The sequence below is a fragment of the Chanodichthys erythropterus genome, chromosome 13, assembly GCF_024489055.1.
Source record: "Chanodichthys erythropterus isolate Z2021 chromosome 13, ASM2448905v1, whole genome shotgun sequence".
NCBI classification, from domain to species: domain Eukaryota; kingdom Metazoa; phylum Chordata; class Actinopteri; order Cypriniformes; family Xenocyprididae; genus Chanodichthys; species Chanodichthys erythropterus.
In genome coordinates this window covers 32,577,012-32,596,516 of record NC_090233.1, presented here as the reverse complement: position 1 = coordinate 32,596,516, position 19,505 = coordinate 32,577,012, and the positions used below count along the sequence as shown (strand labels likewise).

The following is a 19,505-nucleotide window of genomic DNA, read 5'->3' as shown; positions in this document are numbered from 1 at the left end:
ACAACGCCTTTTCAATCACAGTAGGGTAATACAGAGGAAGTAGGATGGGTACTGTCTGTCAAACCTTGTGCTCTTGCTGGCTGTCTGTATCCTTCTGACAGATCTCAACTTAGGAAAGAGCAGCTGATGTAACTGTCGTCGATCATTTTAGTCCAATTTCACTTCCCAGTTTGAGTTGCACATTTCAGCATGGATTGTGCAAAGCCGGAATTACATTCTGACAGGATCAAAACATAGGCTACCTCAAAGGATGGAGCTGTTAAAAACTGTATTGGAGCAGACAAACCTGAAATTCACCAATATATGTTGTCTCATTTCATGTGCAGGTAGGGCATTTACATTGAAGGCACAGCAGTAACCACTTAATTATAAAATATAAAAATTTATAAACATACTAACAACTGGACATAAGGAAGAAAATGAGAAGAAATACAAGTAAATATTTAAAAAATCATGATGTAATATGACTTTATATATCTTTAAACTGATGTTTAAACCTTAACTTGACCTTTTTTTTCTGTATGTTATAAGACTATGTGTGGCATTTATGGTTATAGTTGGACAGTGTTGCTGTTATGGGTGTAGTTAAAATTAGATTCTTGAAACATAGATGGGTGTGTAACCATATTTTTTTTTTGTCTGCTGACTAGCTGACCAAATGTTTTAGCCATATAATGCTTGGTCTGTCTGATCCAAATCTCAAAGCAAAATCACGTTGGTATAGTGGATAAAACTGCTAAACAAAAAGTTCACTATTTGAGTTTATTTTGCAAGATAATATGTCAAAATATTCTGCATATGTCCCAAATGTACCAAAGCCTCCAGTACCAAAATAATTTGTAACTTGAACTGATTGTTGGTTTTCTAGCAATTATTATTCTTCATTAATGCATAATTTGAAGGCTCTTTGGCTGTTACGCCCCCGTGTTTAACATCTTTCCATGAAATGTATGCATTAGTGGAGACAGATAAGGCCATTATTAAAAGATATTTTGTTTGTTCCAGTGTAGTTTGATCAAAATAAATTCTTTTTATAGACCCTGATGACATGACAGGGGAGTTGTGTACATTTAAACAATAAAGGTACAAGATACTATATACAGTTACCACAGGTATTTTGTTTCATAGCTTTTACTATATAGTGTTTTTTTTTATTTTTATTTTTAAGTGTTGCTAGAATGTGGTATTGACCGATACGCATCCTGGAACAGAACTAACTAAATAAGTGTATAATATAAAAATATGTTGGGATTGTAGATGAATGAAACTGAATACAGAGAGAAAACATACTTTGTAATCGCATCTCCTCGGTGCACTTAATCCTCCTAAAGAAAGTAATGTAGCTCAGCAAAATGCCATTAATAAACATTCATTTGAAGATTCCTAAAACAGATGTGGTTTTACTGAAAGTCAGCATTCTGCATACTTATTCTGCATACTTATTTTAGTACTTATACAACAGGCTCTAGTCTCCAGAGTTCTGAGGCTTCTAAAGTCCTTTCCTTTCTGTCTGTCTTTCTCTTCGTCGTGGTTTGCCATCGCTGCCAAACTGTTCCATCAGCATTATTGATGTCCCTCTCAAAGTCTTTCAAAATCCCTAAATTGGCCTTTTCTCCTTTCATAGCCATCCTCCTGTGTCTCCTGGGCCAATAAATTTTTGATTCTGTCCTATGAAACATATGCTGTATCACCATAGTTCCATCAGGAATAATAAGCTTCATTGAGGATCCATTCACTAATTGCATAATTCCATGTCTGTCTGTCTGTCATTTTGTCTATTGATCTTTATATCATCCTATTTATCATTCTATTTATCATTCTATTGTTCTCTCTCTATCTCTCTCTCTCTCTCTCTCTCTTTCTCTATCTATCTGTCTGTCTGTCATCCTATCATTCTATTTATCATTGTCATTCTGTCTGTCATTTTATCTATCATTCTGTCTATTGTCCTATCTATCATTCTATTTATCATTCTATCGTTCTGTCTATCTGTCTCTCATTTTATATATTATTATATCTATCATTCTGTTTATTGTTTTACCATTCTATCTATCTATCATTTTATCTATTGGATAAAATCATTCTAACTCATCTTTCTGTCTATTGTTCTGTCTGTCTATCTGTTATATCTTATCACTCTTTCTTTGTCTCATTCTATGGTTAAATCAATTTCTCTCTCTCTCTCTCTCTCTCTCTCTCTTCTATTTTATATTTATATATATATATATATATATATATATATATATATATATATATATATATATATATATATATATATATATATATATAAACAAAAAATGTGAAAAATGTTTATATAATGTAGCTGTAAATATGTTTGGTTGTGTTTTAGCAGTAAGCCAGTGAGCACTAACTTATTTTTTTCTCACTATGTTGTTGAATACAGGGCCAATGAAGACACATTGTGTTACTATGGAAACAAGGGCAATTCAGAGCCCATTCATCTCAAAGCAGGTTTGTTCAGTCCCTCAGTTAGTGCTCTGTGTTCAGACACTAGTGGTCTTCCACAAAGCACCGCTGTTTGCAGCGTTACACTTACCGTCTGCATTACAGACCTCTTTCACTCGTTCAGCACCAGATTGGTGGGTGTGTCTCAAAACTCACAGGAAGTGATGGATGATTGTGTTTGTTTCAGCAGGAATCTATGGGTTGAGTAACTCTCTTCTGGAAACTCCGTGGAGAAAACTGCAGCATGGCAAACGGCTGTTCACCAGTGTAGTGAGCAAAACAATGCCCTCTGATGGCTTAGTGCAAGAACTGCTCCATATCCTCAACAATGAAGATCTGTAAGTGTGCATGCTGCTTCATTAGGAAAATCCCTATTCTCTTGCTTTTTTCTTCTGTTTCTCTTTATCTTCCATCTACTTTTATCTTTCTTAAACAATCAAACCAACATCCTTCCTTTTTGATCCTCAAGAAGCACTTGAGACACAAAACAAATAGTTTTTTTTTTATGGTTACTTCATAGAATTTTTGAAGCACTAGCAGCGTGATTTTTGAAGCCTTTTTTATTTCATAAGGTAAATGCAGGCAGCATATCACAATGAAATTAGATATTAAAAATCAATCCTTCAGAGACACATCAGATGAATCCATGATTTACATCCACGTTAAGCATTTCACTGTTGCATTAAGCATTTCCTTTTTATTTTAGCACTTTAACTTATCAGAGACAGACAGGTAGCTTTCCAATGCCAGCAATGACCTTTTAGATCATATAGATGCATTTATGAGAATGAAACAGAGACATCTGTTTAAACATTATGAACTTATTTGTATTCATAACAATTATGTATTCATCAGTAAGGGTTATTCATTTAACATTTAAATTTAAAACCATATGATAGATATTTAAATAGTTTTGCCCTCTGTCAGTTCTTAGATCTTATATTTTTCAAGCTTTGCACAATTGGTAGTATTAGAAATACAGTGTATGTATAACACACACTTTCGTTCAAAAGGGGTCAGGTGTTTTTTTTTTGGGGGGGGGGGGGTTGGGGGTGTTTTGTTTTTAAGAAATGAATCCTTTGATTCAGCAAGGGTGCATTAAATGAAACAAAAGTGACAGTAAAGTTATTTTTAATGTTACAAAAGATTTCTATTCGAAGTAAATTTCTATTCGAAAAAAATTTATTGCAGTCCACAAAAATAATAGGGACCTATTATGCCCCTTTTTACAAGATGTAATATAAGTCTCTGGTGTCCCCAGAATAATTATGTGAAGTTTCAGCTCAAAATACCCCACAGATCATTTATTATACCATGTTGTAAATGCCCATTTTTGAGTAGAAGGAAAAACCTGCTGTTTTTGTGCATGTATCTTTAAATGCAAATAAGCTGCTGCTCCCCACCCCGCTTTCCAGAAGAGGGCGGAGTCTTTACAGCTTGTGCTTTTATCCGGATGCTCTGCCAAAAACTAAAACATCTATTTGGTTTTGATTGTCATCTCTATCGCGGTCACGCTCACGTGACATCGCAATTCTTCATTATCATGAAAGTTTATTATCTGCATGCGTTTTAAAACTATATCAGTCAAAACTTCTGATATTTGTTTTTTTGAGTGCACACATCCGAAGCACGCGCACAGAAAGCTGGATGTCAGACAGTGCGTAGCGTGAGTTAAGTAATGTTTTCAACATTGATAATAAGAAGAAATGTTTCTTGAGCACCAAATCAGCATATTAGAATGATTTCTGAAGCATAATAATGCAGAAAATTCAGCTTTGCCATCACAGGAATAGATAACATTTTAAATATATTCAAATAGAAACCATTTTAAATTGTAATAATATTTCACAATATTAGTTTTTGTTTTTCAAATAAACACAGCTTTTGTTATTTTTATACACATATATTGAAATATATCTATTACTGACCCCAAAGTCTTGAACAGTATTGTATTATTTTTCAGTATTTCCAGTAAAAGTGTGAATACTTTATGCTTCTAGCATTTCTCTACCTTCTTCAATTCAGGGTTCCCACGGGTCCTTGAAAGTGCTTGAATTTATTTTGTGCAAGAAGTGTTCTAGAAAAAAAAAATCATATTATTACCTCCGGTCCACTAATGTGTTATTTTGCCAACACTTTGTGGCCTGTGCATACTAGCTTGCTTGATTTACGTTAAAGGGATAGTTCACCCAAAAATGAAAATTTGATGTTTATCTGCTTACCCCCAGTGCATCCAAGATGTAGGTGACTTTTTTTCTTCAGTCGAATGCAAATTATGATTTTTAACTGCAACCGCTGCCGTCTGTCAGTCAAATAATAGCAGTAGATGGGAACTTCAACTATAACAGTAAATAAAACTTGCTTAGACAAATCAAAATTAAAACCTGCGGCTCGTGACGACACATTAATGTCCTAAGACACGAAACGATCGGTTTGTGCGAGAAACCGAACATTATTTATATAATTTTTACCTCTAATACACCACTATGTCCAACTTCGTTCAGCTTCCTGTTAGTGAGGTCAAAAAACGCGTTCTGAAGACGGAAGTGATGTCTCGTCCATATACTTCAATGAGCGCGAGACATCACTTCCGTTGTCAGAGTGTGATCAGACCTTACTAGCCGGAAGCTGAACGAAGTTGGACATAGTGGTGTATTAGAGGTAAAAAATTATATAAATACTGTTCGGTTTCTCGTACAAACCGATCGTTTCGTGTCTTAGGACATCAATGTGTCGTCACGAGCCGCAGGGTTTAATTTGGATTTGTCTATGGAAGTTTTTTCGACTCTTATTGTTCAAGTTCCCAATCACTGCTATTATTTGACTGACAGACGGCAGCGGTTGCAGTTAAAAATCATAATTTGCATTCGACTGAAGAAAAAAAATCATCTACATCTTGGATGCCCTGGGGGTAAGCAGATAAACATCAAATTTTCATTTTTGGGTTAACTATCCCTTTAATTAAGCGCATTTACGTGTTAAGTGTTTCCCGCGTGGGGTACTTTGTGTTGTACGTTACCGCGACGTTCACGCACACAAAACTACTACGATGGTACCTCAACATTTCACAGAAGTAAACCCATGAGGCAAGAAAAACTTAAAAGCATATTCATATATCTTAAAACTTCTGGTTACATGAGCCTAAGCTCTTTTCAATAAAATCCATGCAAAAGTTAATATCAGATCATTTTAGAATACAGTATAGGATGTACCGAATATTCTTCAGTTTTATGCAAAACAGAAATACGACAAATAGAAAATATCAGATATGTCAAATGTTCAAAAATAAATGCAAAAAAAAAAAAAGTTAGAAAAATAGTTGTTTGACACATGAAAACTGTAACAATGTATCTTACAAGGTAACACGATGTAACCTTGCTCTCGCTTGAAATGTGTCCCCACATTAAGTCCTTGAATTTGAGGGTATTGGACCTGGAAAGTCCTTGAAAGGTCCTTGAATTTGAAGTTAACCATGGTGTGGGAACCCTGTCAAGTACTCAGATCTCAATCAAAACACCAGGATGATTTGGCACACAAAAGAAGTCATAAGAATCTCACCTCTTCCTTTTCCAGAAACACCCCGGACCCCGAGCAGGAGAGTCAAGGTGTGGGCTACAGTAAGGCCATGCTCCGAGCCCTGTCTGCAGTGTGTGTGCGCTCACCGGGATACGGCACAAGGTCCCATTATGCTCTTCTTATTCTCACCTCTCTCTCTCTCTCTCCATAGAGAGTGCAGCATGAACTGGTTGAGTGTCACCCTGCTCGGTTGTGATGTTTAACCAGTGTCGTATTTGTGTCTTTCCATCACAGGACCAATACAGTTATCCTCATCGACCGAGAAGGAAACGTGAGCTTTACAGAGCGCACCATGCTAAACTGTGACACCACCCAGTGGAGCACAAATAGCTTCCACTTTAAACTGCAAGAATGAGGGCCAGATGCCAGGCCAAGGGAAGAAGACCCTCACGCTGTGCCTTTATCCAGCTCAAGCCATGCAGCACCACTGTTTCTACCTATCTATATGAACATCAAGACTTTCCTGTTGAAACAGGAAAGCTGTTAATTATTACTACAGCTCTGTTCTGAGAGGAAGCTTGATTGCACTTTCCCTTTTTTCTTTCTAATTTAGCTCAATAACCGATGGCTCACAAGGAGGCTCACACGGAAGTTACGACCACAGACCTCAGATTTCCATTACAGTTTACAATATTTAAAGTCCATCCACAGAATTCCACAGATTTTCCCTCAAATCAGTGAACAAAAGTCCGCATATTCCGTCTGGATCTACTCATGAGGTGTGATTTTGAGTGCATGTGATTCTCTCTCCATTTGTTAATGATTATATTGGTAGATAAGTATAAAGAATGTGTTATTTATCCACTGAATCCCATTTTATCACAAACTATCATTGGCATGAAATGCTGTTGGACAGAATCGTTTGATGAGCAAGATGTCTACTGCCAAAGAAAAATTGTGTCCATCACAATCATTATGAACACAAGAAAATAAATCGTCTTCATAATCTTGCACAATGTAAAATTTGCTTGCTATTCGGTGCGGTAGTGATCCACTGTAATAACTTTAACTCAGGAACACACTGAAAGCTACTGCCAAAAAAAGTTTTTTTTTTTTTTTTTTTTTTTAAATTAAACAGCATTTTCGATCATTCGTTTAAAACAGATTCTTTTTAAATTTAAATGACATTTTTTTGTGATACTAAATGAAACCATTTTGATTTAGTGTTCAAATTTTGAAGTCTGTATGGTTTGATATTTCCATTGCTGCTTTATTAATGTTATCTGAATTTTAAGATCAACACATCAGTGTGTTTTATGTCAGCTGTCAGGAATCCGATATGAACTTGTCATTTAATGTCACGTCTTTAGTTGATAACAGTGTGCCTGAAATTTAGTATTCAGCTTTTAAATGACAGTTACGTCCACATGCCTCCTTGTCTGAATCTGATAATATGCTACTTTACTTGGCCTAGAGTAGACCGTAAGTACCGTTCAAAACTAGTCCCTGATTAGTGTGTCTGTGTGTGTCCGTATGTGTCTCTGTGTGTGTTTTGTCTCTTCAGTTAGTGAAAAACAGATACGTTTTAGCCAGACACACTTATCTTGTCTGAACTGCAACAACATTTTACTACCAAGGTAAATGAAATCAAGTGTGGGAGCTCTGGTATTCTGCTCAGTGCAGTGACCTGTGTTAGTTTCTCTTGTCTTCATGTGTGTCAAGAATAAAGCATTTACAGTTCTCTTTAATAGAGATGCGAGTTACTGCACAACATAAAAACAAGCGTGTTGTATTAGCTATTGCATCTGTCATCTAATGTAGGGATGTGACTGATTGAGGTCTGCTGCCATCTAGGGACATGTAACATTTTTATGCCCTGATGGTGAAGCTGATCCTAAATTAAAATCCAACAAATTATTTTCAATTATTTAATCAAGGAAAATGTCCTTCATCATTACACATAAAATGAATGAGAACCATGAGAACAAAGAAGGAAAGCCATTGAAATTTGTATGTAGTCCGATAACACACTTTTACAACCTAAATATTTAAAAATAAATTATTTTAGATCATTAAAGTTTTAGGTCAGAATCATATTTCCTTCATCCTGCGCATTCTTACTATTTTCAGATTTCATCTAAGTTAGGTCAGTTCATTAATGGCCGTGGTAATAAATAAGTTGGATTTAATCTTAATCATAACACTTTATAAATAAATGAAAAAAAAAAAAAACCTCTTATATGAAAAGGTAAAATATTAAATCTTAAGAAATTAATAATTAAAATATAGCTAATATTAGCTGAGTTTTTCATACCTGGTGGACTTATTTAAATGCACTCTCAATATAACTTATTTTAAATAAATCATACCAAAGTTCAGCTTGACAGAGAAAGAATAATAGAGCAACAGCTAAGATAGACGGGAATGTTATCACTGTTATATCCTTTTTTGTACCATGGCAACACCAAGGAAAATGACCTGTCACTCCCAGACAATGTACCCAACCTCATAATGCGCAATTTGTGGACACAGTATGAATAATAATATGAATGTACAAAGTGAATAATACACTTTTTAGCTAATTTTAAACAGTATTCATGGAACAGCCAACAACGTTCTGGCTAATAAACATTTTATGACTAATAATAAACAATACATTTCTAACATAAAAAACACATGCAACGACTAAAATGTAGTGCTGTTTAAAATGTCTAAACTGACATTCTGATCTGACATTTATAAAATAAATAAATAAAAAATAACCTTGGAGCACAGTTTAACCTGTTGGTGGAAAATCCGCCTTTAGTAGGCTACTATTCTCAAAATAATGCAATTTCAAATTACTTCGGAATATCAAATATAACATATATAATTTTATTTTATATATATTATTTAACTATAAAATACATAAAATCAAGGCATGTCTTGCTTTTTATAATGAACCACTACATTACGCTTTTGTGCCTTTTAACGTTGCTGTATTACCAATCTTGACGGTTTCGAGCCCCTCGGCCGCCGTACATTGGCATTGTGGGTAAAGTAGTCATCTGAAAATTATGACACCTTGTAACGCATTTTTTCCAAATAGACAAAAAACTACAATTACAGTGAGGCGCGAGGAACAGGTTTAGTAACAGTGCCTTATCTTAAAGCAACAACCACGGTTGAGTGAGGTTGGAAGCAGGGAGTAGCAGGACTTGAGGTATGTAAAAATAAATGTCTTATTTGTTTGTTAAACGTAAAAAAAATTAACGAAAATTTCCAGCAGAACTCTGTATCATCTCTTGAACTCATTACAAGCAGAGAGGCATTTGCTTCTATGGCGCTAGTAATCGTTTCAAGGTTTTGGTGGACTCTGTGGCTGTCTCAAAACCGAGTGAGCTGCCTACCTAGACAACATTTTGGGACATCTCTGTCGCGTTCGAATGTTTTCCGAAAATGCTGTCTGAGAAGGCAGCGCACTGGGTTTAGAAACACAACCTATGGTTAGCTTCATTGCTAGTGAAAACGGAATTGCTACCTGAGACTCGTAGAATAGAGGCATTCGGTCAATATATTTAGAAACGAAACAGAACAGATACATTGTACAAAAGATGCCGTGAGATCAACGAAGGCCACCCTTATAACACTTTAGTTTGTAATGCAAATGAGTGACATGAAGTCAGCCGCATATTCACCTGCCTGAGTTGATGTCAACATCAGTAACAGCCTTTTATGAGCTGATGCTTGTAGTCTAAATCCTAAAGTAAGGTTTAGATTTTCTGATTACACATATGCTTGAAAACCTAGTGGGTCGACTGTCTAGACTGCATTGTAGTCATCATACCACAGCTTATTAGTGGTCTACCACTTATCAGTATTGCTTTCCAGCCAGGTTTTCAGACAGCATCATGTAGCATCATGTGCTGAATTCCACTACAGCTTAAGTTGTTACAACAAAGTTCACTGCAGCATAAACACTCAGACTGCAAGATATGACTTTGGAGTGCTCTTGGTTACCTAATCAATGGGTCAAAGGGGCAAACTGCAAGTGGAAACATCTCTAAAACCCCTGAGTTTGACACTGTTTGTCCTTGGTGTTCTTAGATTATTGTTCTTAAATTCTCTGTCCTTTCTTAAAGTCAACATGAAATTAAATTTCAATTTCCTTTTTTAATTTGACCTCGTAATTTTAAAGGGTTAGTTCACCCAAAAATGAAAATTCTGTCATTAATTACTCACCCTCATGTCGTTCCACACCTGTAAGACCTTCATTCATCTTCGTAACACAAATTAAGATATTTTTCGTAAAATCTAATGGCTCCGTGAGGCCTCCATTGCCAGCAAGACAATTAACACTTTCAGTGCCCAGAAAGCTACTAAAAGCATATTTAAAACAGTTCATGTGTCTACAGTGGTTCAACCTTAATATTATGAAGCAACAAGAATACTTTTTGTGTGCCAAAAAAACGTCTTTATTCAACAATATCTAGTGATGGGCGATTTCAAAACACTGCTTCATAAAGCTTCGAAGCTTTACAAATCTTTTGTTTCGAATCAGTGGTTCGGAGCATGTATCAAACTGGAAAGACATGAGGGTAAGTAATTAATGACCGAATTTTCATTTTTGGGTGAACCCTTTCAATCAAAATGTCACAACCTAATCTTCCAGTGAAATGACAGACATCTCTCTGGTGACATGCTGGACTTTTCCCATCATTTAGTCTGCTTGAACCTTTCTTACAATCCACTGCAAGCTCGCAATCAGATCTGCCATCCATCCAATCAACAACCAGATTGAACCAAGACCCCGCCCTACACTCTGTTGCACTCGCAATTGAAGATCTGTGGCTACTTCCATTTCATCACGACTTTAAATTTAACATTCCTGGTCTTATTGCTAATGATTTATTGCTGCACATCATTCTATTGTTTTAGTAATATTTAATCAAATTGTACTTGCTCCAACCTGAAAGTACTCCTTTTCTTTACGGCTGATGTCATCCTTTCCACCTACTTTTTTATCTTATTGAATATTCTGTCTCGCTACACAAAATGTCACGTTATGGAAGTGAAATGAATTACGAATTCTGTCATGACTTTTAAAGTTGACTGTTGCGGTGTTTGTTTTAATGAAAGAATTTTTCATTTGATCTGTCTTAAGTCTCTCTCCTCAATTTACCTCCTTTGTTTCCAAAAACCCTGATCAGGCCTGGATTTGGCAGCTGGAAGGCAGCGTGGCATCCCTCTCCTCCTCTCATGTCCCCTCCCTGTGTGTCCTTGCATGTCAGTGCCCCCTCGTCATCCCCCCTTTGTCTCACCCCTCCAGCCCACTGTGTTCCTCTCCCTCATGCTTGGGACAGTCTGGCCTCACCGTCAGACCAATGACTGCCTGGATCATACTGCCTGTCAGCCTGGCTGCCTTCTCTATCACTGGGATATGGATAGTGTGAGTTTCAATATGCTGCCACCCTTAAAACCTTTTCATTATTTGTCACATCAAATAGTTTCTAAAAGTTGACATCAGAGCTTTTCCTTCCAATTATACAGATTTAAATTGCAAATATATATATACAATATAGTGATGTTTTGCTCTGTCCTCAGATATGCTATGGCTGTAATGAACCACCATGTATGTCCTGTTGAAAACTGGTAAGTTGGGCTTATTTTGGTCAGTTTATTTAGAGTATGTGATGTTTATGTCATTTGATCCTCAATGCTGTTATTTTAAAGGTCATACAATGTGACCTGCACAGAGGAAACAGCTAAGCCGGGCTTCCAGAAAACATGCTGCACCATTCAAGACATCCCCCTTATTAGGTAGTCTTTATTTTGAGCTCTTCCTCTTTATTTCGAGTCTGCATTTATTTCCAGTGTGATCTCATGGTGTTTTTGTCTTCTCTTTGATTCAGTAAATGTGGATCTTACCCTCCCGAGAGCTGTCTGTTCAGTCTCATTGGTAATGTGGGAGCTTTTATGGGTAAGGCCACTTGTTCTCATGCATATTCTACACCAACAGTGACATATCGAATAACAAAGAACAAAGCATGAATGGAAGCATTCGGCACCATTGCATTCGATGCTTTTTGAGTCACAGTGGCGGAGGTGTTGCAAAGACCGATACCTGCATGAGAGGACATGCTACTTATTGCATCATCACTAATGAATGTTTTCCTGTGTCGATTCATTATGTGTTGATAAGTGGATATGATTAGGGGTTTGATTGTCCTTATCTTGTTGAAGGTTGGCTGTCATCTGCTTCTATTTGTGTTGTTGTGATATGAAATCAGAGGTGTGTTATTACACACTTTTTACACACCACACCATAACACGTAAGATATCAAGACCTTCTAAATAGAGATTAAGAACTATAAGAATTGTGTGGGCAAGTACAGCTAAAAAGTGATATATAATATGAATAAAGTGGTTCCCAAAAAGTATTTGGATCCTAAAGTCATGCTTAAATTCTGTCATTAATTACTCACCCTAATGTCGTTCCACACCCGTAAGACCTTCGTTCATCTTCGGAACACAAATTAAGATACTTTTGATCAAATCTGATGGCTCAGTGAGGCCTCCAGTGCCAGCCAGACAATTAACACTTTCAAATGCCCAGAAAGCTAATAAAGACGTATTTAAAACAGTTCATGTGACTACAGTGGTTCAACCTTAATGTTATGAAGCTACTTTTCCCCCGGTTTCACAGACAAGGCTTAAGCTAGTCCTAGACTAAAATGCATGTTTGAGCTGATTTAACTGAAAAGAACTTGCACTGACATATCTTAAAATATGTCAGAGCCATTGTTTTGTCTCAAGATGCACACCAGTAATGTTTTTTTTTTTTTTTTTGATTCGTTTATAAAAGCTACTTTAATACCTTAATTGAACTAAGGCCTAATCCTGGCCCTGTCTGTGAAACCGAGCCTTTGTGCAACAAAAACAAAATAACGACTTTATTCAACAATATCTACTGATGGGCGATTTTCAAAACACTGCTTCATGAAGCTTTGAAGCTTTACGAATCTTTTATTACGAATCAGTGGTTTGGAGCGCGTATCAAACTGCCAAAGTCACGTGATTTCAGTAAACGAGGCTTAGTTACGTCATAAGTGTTTCAAAATTTCAATGGTTCACCATTGGGGAGTGTGACTTTGGCAGTTCGATACAAGCTCTGAACCACTGATTTGAAACAAAAGATTCCTAAAGCTTCGAAGCTTCATGAAGCAGTGTTTTGAAATCACCCATAACTAGATATTGTTGATTAAAGTCGTTATTTTAAGGTTTTTTGGTGCACAAAAAGTTTTCTCGACGCTTCTAACATTAAGGTTGAATCACTGTAGTCACATGAACTGTTTTAAATCTTTAGTAGCTTTCTGGGTATTGAAAGTGTTAATTGTCTTGCTGGCAATGCATATAAATATCTTAATTTGTGTTCCGAAGATGAACGGGTGTGGAACGACATGAGAGTGAGTAATTAATGACAGAATTTTTCATTTTTGGGTGAACTAGCCCTTTAAAAATATATGAATGTCTTTGCATTATATAATAAAATATCTTAAATTATTATATATCTTATTATATAATATCTTATTATTTTAAATATATAGCACACATTTCAGGTTTTAAATTTGATTAAAAATACAGTAAAAACTGTAAATGATTACAATTTAAAATTTTGTCTGTTTTCTGCTTTATTTTCTTATTTGATATTTTCTAATGCAGTGATATTTTAAATGTCCAAACAGTATAAAAAATGTATACTAAAAATATTGGCAGAGCAAAGAGAAAAACAACCCAAAAACTATGCTCTACAAGTGCTCTACACTATGGAAGAAAATAAACAAAATAAAAGTGTGAAGTGGTCTGATTGCTTTACTTGTGTTTCTGTTTTCTTTTTATGTGAAGTGGTGTTGGTGTGTCTGCTACGGTATGCTCAGATCATCGAGCACAGGAACCATTGCTGGCTCAACACCAGCGGACTTGTGTCTGGATGTACCAATGCTGTGGGACTAGTCATGGTGGGCAACTTCCAGGTCAGTCACACAATTCTGCCTAAACACTGTTTTGTAAAGGATTATTGTCTGACACATTTATCTCATAGCAGACTGATAGTAGAGCATTACTAAATTATGACTTTATTGTCATGCCCCAGTCTCCATTCACATCACTGAAACTAAAAATGGTAAGATGCTGTTAGTGCTGTATGAGAAGATATTAAGGGCTGGCTCTTCACCTTAGTCTTTTCATGGGCCATAAATTCTGTACATCAGATTGATGCGTTGATCAGCATCAGTGTTTCAGAGAGGCTGATGTTCTCAAAGTGATTAGTATTGATCCATGCATGCAGCAGTCTCATTCTTCAAAATGGATTTTAGAGGGCATTTCCCTCCCTCATCCTTAACAGCACTTCCATCCGTATGCTGAGTATGCAATACGCAAGTTTCTTGTTTCAGGAAGACATGTTTGTCAATGTTTTTTTTAGCCCACCTTTTCGAAGTTAGATGTCTAAGTGTGTCTGTTTTCAAGTTTCAATGTCCTGGTCTTATTACTTATCGGTGCTTTGATTTATTAATATTTGAATAACGCTGTACTGCTTTTCGACCAGGTGGACCATGCAAAAACACTTCACTATGTAGGTGCAGGTGCTGCCTTCCCAGCAGGCATTCTGTTTGTGTGTTTGCAATGTTTGCTGACCTACCGGGTGGCTGTCACCGCTCTGGACTACTGGATGGCTCATGTGCGTGTGGCACTGGCTACAGGTGCTCTCATCACACTGGTTCTTAGTATCCTTTGTTGAGTGTGAATGGAAAATTATGAATTATGTGTGTTCATTATTTTTCTTGACATGGATTGCTTATTTAGCTTGTTTATTTAGACAATATTATCTGTATAATTTAAAGGCAATGTTCACTCAAAATGAAAATCTTGTCATCATTTCCTCATTCTCATGTCATTCCAAACCTGAATGATCGACATGCTTCTGAGGAATTGTACTGGTTTCCCTATTCTATGCAAATGAGTGCATGCTGAGGATAGTTGGCTGGGGATAGTTAACCAAAAATGTAAATTCTGTCATTTACTCACCTTCATGTTTTTTTTTTGTTTTTTTTTGTTTTTTTTATGTTTAATGGAAGTCAAAGGTAAACAAAACATTCTTAAAAATATCTTCTTTAGTGTCCTGCAAAAGAATGAAAGGAAGGTTTAGAACAACATGAGGGCGAGCAAATGATGACATAATTTTCATTTTTGGGCAAACTATCCCTTTTAAGCTTCAAAAAGGACATAAAAGCATCATAAAAGTGGTCTATATTATTTGTGCAATATGTTAAGTCATACAATAGCTTTTTGTGAGGAACAGACCTATATGAAATTACTTACTGATAATATTTTCCTCTTGTGAGCTATTTACCTCTGCAAATTAGTGAGTTGTACTCAAGAAACAGAGCAGTTTTTGTCAGTAAAACATTTATTCTAGTTTTATGAACTGGATCAGCAGATTAATTGAAAAGATCCAACTCAAAGAATGATTCCTTTCATTTCCTCATAATTTTTAATAAAGTCATAACTCAATCTTCATGTTCATGTGACAGACTTCCCTCTGGTCACGACTTCTCCAATCATTCCGCATGCTTAAACTTCACCTCTTTCTTACAATTGCAAGCTTGCATTCGTATCTGCCTCCATCCAATCAACAACCGGAGAGAACCAAGACCCTACTTTTTTTAATATAATTTGGACATTAAAAATAAATTTTCAAATCAAGTAGTAGCAACTACAAACAAATTATGCTAGAACTTTTCTAATAGTCCACTACTTTTATTCAAAACCACTTATTTTGCTGATCTGGATGTATATCACAATATGGAAGTTACTACTTCCATTTCATCACGAGTTTAATTTTGCCCTTTTACTCACACAGAGCTCTTATAGCTTTAGAGGACATGCAGTATAGTGCACAAGTTATATGGACTAGTTTTATGATAATTTTATAGTGTGCACAATTATCATTCATTGTAATTGCATGGAAAAGTACAACATTGTTCAAATATACACCTTTTGTGTTCTTCAAATAAGTTATAGAGGTAAGCAACAACATGAGGGTGAGTAAATTATGACAGAAACGCCATTTTGATCTATACCATTTAGCTTAAGTTGTTTAAATAATTTGTGTTGCACTCAGCGCAAGGAAAGCCCTAGCACTGAGCTTTTATCTGTTTGTCTTCCTGCTGAGGTTCTGGTCACGATCATGAAGCCCCAGACTCGTATTATAGTGGAGGTGTAATCTAATTGCTTCGGTGTAAATGTCTGTATGGAGACTGATGAGCCCAGCTGGAGTCTCCTGGCCTTCCTGCTTTATTGCTGCTGTGTTCGTCAATGATTTATGAATATTTTTTTTCTCCAGCTAGAGGAAAAAAGGGGGGCTAAAGGGTTGCTGGGAGATGTAACTATGAGAGCAGCTAATTAACTAGTCTCTCCATAAATAATCCATGGCTTTCCTCACTAAAGTTAATTCCATAGAAGCCAGCTGTGCCTTCAGCTCACATAAATATAGCTGCCATTTTAGAAACCGTTTGAATCCTTGACGGTCCTCCCTCTCAGGTGGGATATTCTTCATCCACGAGAGCTTTGTTTTACAACATGCAGCGGCCATCTGTGAGTGGGTCTTCACTGTAATCATCCTCGTGTTCTATGGGACTTTCACCTACGAGTTCGGCACGGTCACAACCGAGACAATGATGGCCGGCCTCCAGCGGAACCTCTCGCACGGGCCGGGCGTCATGATCGGAGATGACATCCAAGCAGGCGCCCTGGGAAGCAGCAAGGGTTTGAAATCTCCAGGAGGAAGCAGCACCTCCACTCATATGAACTGCACTCCTGAGAACATCGCAATGCTTTAAACACATCGACACAAACGCAGTCACCACATACTGCCAGATGGGACGCCTCACTATGGTGCTCCCTACATTTATAAACCACGCTGGGGCTGACATTAAAGTGATTTAGAGGAACCGTCCGGTCTGAGTCAAGGCAGGTTAAGAGTTGATCGGGTTTACATGTGTGACTGTTGTGTATTACCATTTCAGATTTGAGTTTCGTCTTGATAGATTTGTCTTTTTTCGTCCTGTTTTGACTCGCAAGAAGCTTCTGTTGGGTTGTTTGTTGATGAGAATGAGCATTATTCAGAAGGGGGATTTTAGCTCCACTTCAAGGTTATTGTTAGCACAGATCCAATGGTTTGTCAGGTTACTTTGCTGTTGCTTGAACTGTTGCACTGGGTAATGGGGTCAATTTTTACTGTCACGTTTGCACAAATGTTTCAGGGCTATCTCTTTTAGAGCTTGCTATTGTTTGCCCACCCTTACTGTTGCAAATGGATGATTTGCACGTAACACAATGAATGAACTTGTAGTTTTAAGTTCTTTTCACTTTTTTTTTTTTTTGGTATTGCAGACTATCAGGAACCGAGTATTATTATTATCATCATTTTTGAAATCGTGAATGTTTAAGATATGGATCGAACTATAGTCTTCTGAGCACATGTTATTTTAGAATTAGTAGAACAATACATTTAAATTTAAATCGAATTTGTTAAATGAAGTCATATTCACCCATTTTTGTAATAGTGGCCTTTTTAATGATGCAGTGGGTAGATTAATGTTTTGTCATGCTGGATTGCTTTTGTCCTGTTTCATTCCTGTTTTTATTCTCTGACGAGGTGGGTTGTTTTGAGCAAGAGGAAGTGATGTAAGGTGACACCAGCTCTAACCTTGCCTTCCTGATCAGTTGAGTTGTAGAATAAGTATATTCGCATTGACAGTATGTTTTATATAGCCTATATATATTTTTAAAATCAAATTTCTTTATATATTTTTTTCTTTGTCAAGGGTCACGAAAACCACTCCAAAAAATGCCACATCCATTCAGCGCTTTACGTTGTGATTTTGCTTACATATATTTGCTGATTGTTTTGTTTATCACAGTGGCATTACTAATCAAACTGGTGTGAAAAGTGATATTATACATTATCAGCACATCAGGTTTTGTTTTCCTCTGTTGCCAAAGGATTCATTTTATTTTGCTAAATATGTACCATATGCCTTTTTATTCATTTAACCTTCATTGTTTTTGTGTAGCAGGACACATAGCCACTACGAAAATGACAGTAATGCAATATCACATTTTGAAGCGATTATATGAATGAAATCAACTGGTCTCCAGGCTGGAACCTAGGAAACCATGTTTGAACTTTCTGAGGGTTGAGTGGTTATGGTGGCCTTAATGTTACTCTAGTATTTGTGTGATGTTTCCAATTCAGACTGTCAATCAAAGGGTCTGTATTGTTTTTAAAGTGACTCCAGATTTATTGTGCTTTAACATTTAAATTTCACACAGAAATGTGCCAGTTTGTTTGCTGCCCTTCAATGGGACAGATAAGTTTCATGCCAATGATTAGACTGTAAATTTAGATGTGGTCTCTAGGTGTCATACATGTTTATCTCTGTTGACTCTATTATTGGAGAGCTATTTGAAATATTGTTTCTCGCTCTTCTCATGCAAGGGAAGATTCGCAGGGCTGCTCTGTACAACTGAAACCATCCATTAAATATCATTTTGAAAGATTTTTTTTCATTGCTACGTTCACAATTTATTTTGTCATTTCACAATTTACTCAAACCAAACTGCATATAGAGGTAGTTACATAACGGGTCAAACGTAATTTGAACAAAAACAAAAGGGCGTACATTCTAGGGTAATATAAAGCATGTTTATATGAGCTTATGAACCTAAAGTGAATGTTGATGTCATTTTTCATTGCCTTTTTTTGCCATATCATTTGGTATAAATTACATGCAATACTTGTCAGAGCATATAGTGCATAATATATTATCTGAATAATAGGTCAGTCATTTATAGGTCACCTAAGAGCAAAAGATGTGTAAGAATTGTTTGTTTCTTAGACTTGGTCAAATACTTTAAAATCACATGGGGAAAATTGTTGGATATTTTCATTTAATTTTGTTGCCAACTTTTGCTTGTGCTTGTGAGACGTTTGTAAGAGCCTACACATATTGTTTCCTTATATATAGGATTGAGGACCCCCACACTTAAATCTGAGGACTATCTGAATCTCCTCACGTGAAAATGATTGAAATATAATGTGTTTTTGGTTGATGATGTTTATTTCTTGGATGTTTCATGAATTGCAGCTGTTCTCTAGATAGAAGTTATTTTTCTGATGCCTTTAAATGATGTAATAAAAGTATTTTTTATCAGCACATTGCATCTGTCGAGAGCAGAACAAAGACCTGAGGATCACACTCCAAAATCGAAATAAAAATAATGCAGAGAATATTTTTATTTTATAAATTACTTATGTAAATAAGTAAGACTTGTGTATGATTTCAATGATTTTCTTTGACAAGAGATTTATATTGAATAATTACCTAAACATGATGGAAAATAAACAAGTGTATCTGTACCTCTGTCTGTGATATATTCTTCTTCACACTTGAACTAATAATACACACAATGTTTAGAGAAGC

At 36.2% G+C, this 19,505-nt stretch overlaps 3 protein-coding genes across 8 annotated transcripts in view; 2 read left to right on the top strand and 1 right to left on the bottom strand.

Annotated features, from left to right (window-relative positions):
• The window catches only part of arvcfb (ARVCF delta catenin family member b), a 264,134-nt gene extending 257,990 nt beyond the window's left edge, over positions 1-6,144 (bottom strand). The window contains exon 1 of the mRNA XM_067405666.1: positions 6,025-6,144. The gene's annotated coding sequence lies outside the window, so the exon portion shown is untranslated. The remainder of the gene's footprint in view (positions 1-6,024) is intronic.
• Positions 1-7,832, top strand: part of tango2 (transport and golgi organization 2 homolog (Drosophila)) — a 33,231-nt gene extending 25,399 nt beyond the window's left edge. For 3 of the 6 annotated variants that reach the window (XM_067405685.1, XM_067405684.1, XM_067405683.1), the window contains 4 exons: positions 2,405-2,472; positions 2,654-2,804; positions 6,040-6,144; positions 6,277-7,830. In XM_067405685.1, coding sequence (XP_067261786.1) covers positions 2,405-2,472; positions 2,654-2,804; positions 6,040-6,144; positions 6,277-6,397 — 445 coding nt within the window. In that variant the 3' untranslated portion in view covers positions 6,398-7,830. Of the gene's footprint in view, positions 1-2,404; positions 2,473-2,653; positions 2,805-6,039; positions 6,145-6,276 lie in introns of all 6 variants that reach the window. The other 3 variants (XM_067405687.1, XM_067405688.1, XM_067405686.1) reach the window with 3 other exon arrangements.
• Positions 7,833-9,064: 1,232 nt separating this feature from the next.
• Positions 9,065-19,427, top strand: tmem150aa (transmembrane protein 150Aa). Its single transcript, XM_067407374.1, has 8 exons — positions 9,065-9,184; positions 11,172-11,410; positions 11,566-11,613; positions 11,695-11,781; positions 11,874-11,941; positions 13,867-13,994; positions 14,567-14,744; positions 16,561-19,427. Exons 2-8 carry the CDS (start codon positions 11,346-11,348, stop codon positions 16,857-16,859), a joined length of 873 nt encoding a protein of 290 aa, XP_067263475.1. The 5' UTR covers positions 9,065-9,184; positions 11,172-11,345; the 3' UTR covers positions 16,860-19,427.
• The last annotated feature ends 78 nt before the right edge of the window (positions 19,428-19,505 follow it).

What these genes read in the sequence shown, in the direction of transcription:
- tmem150aa (XM_067407374.1), top strand. Translation starts at nt 11,346, where the DNA reads ATGACTGCCTGGATCATACTGCCTGTCAGCCTGGCTGCCTTCTCTATC. An exon ending in ATCACTGGGATATGGATAGT is followed by an intron (nt 11,411 to 11,565) that starts GTGAGTTTCAAT and finishes CTCTGTCCTCAG; the next exon opens with ATATGCTATGGCTGTAATGA. An exon ending in TCATGGTGGGCAACTTCCAG is followed by an intron (nt 13,995 to 14,566) that starts GTCAGTCACACA and finishes CTTTTCGACCAG; the next exon opens with GTGGACCATGCAAAAACACT.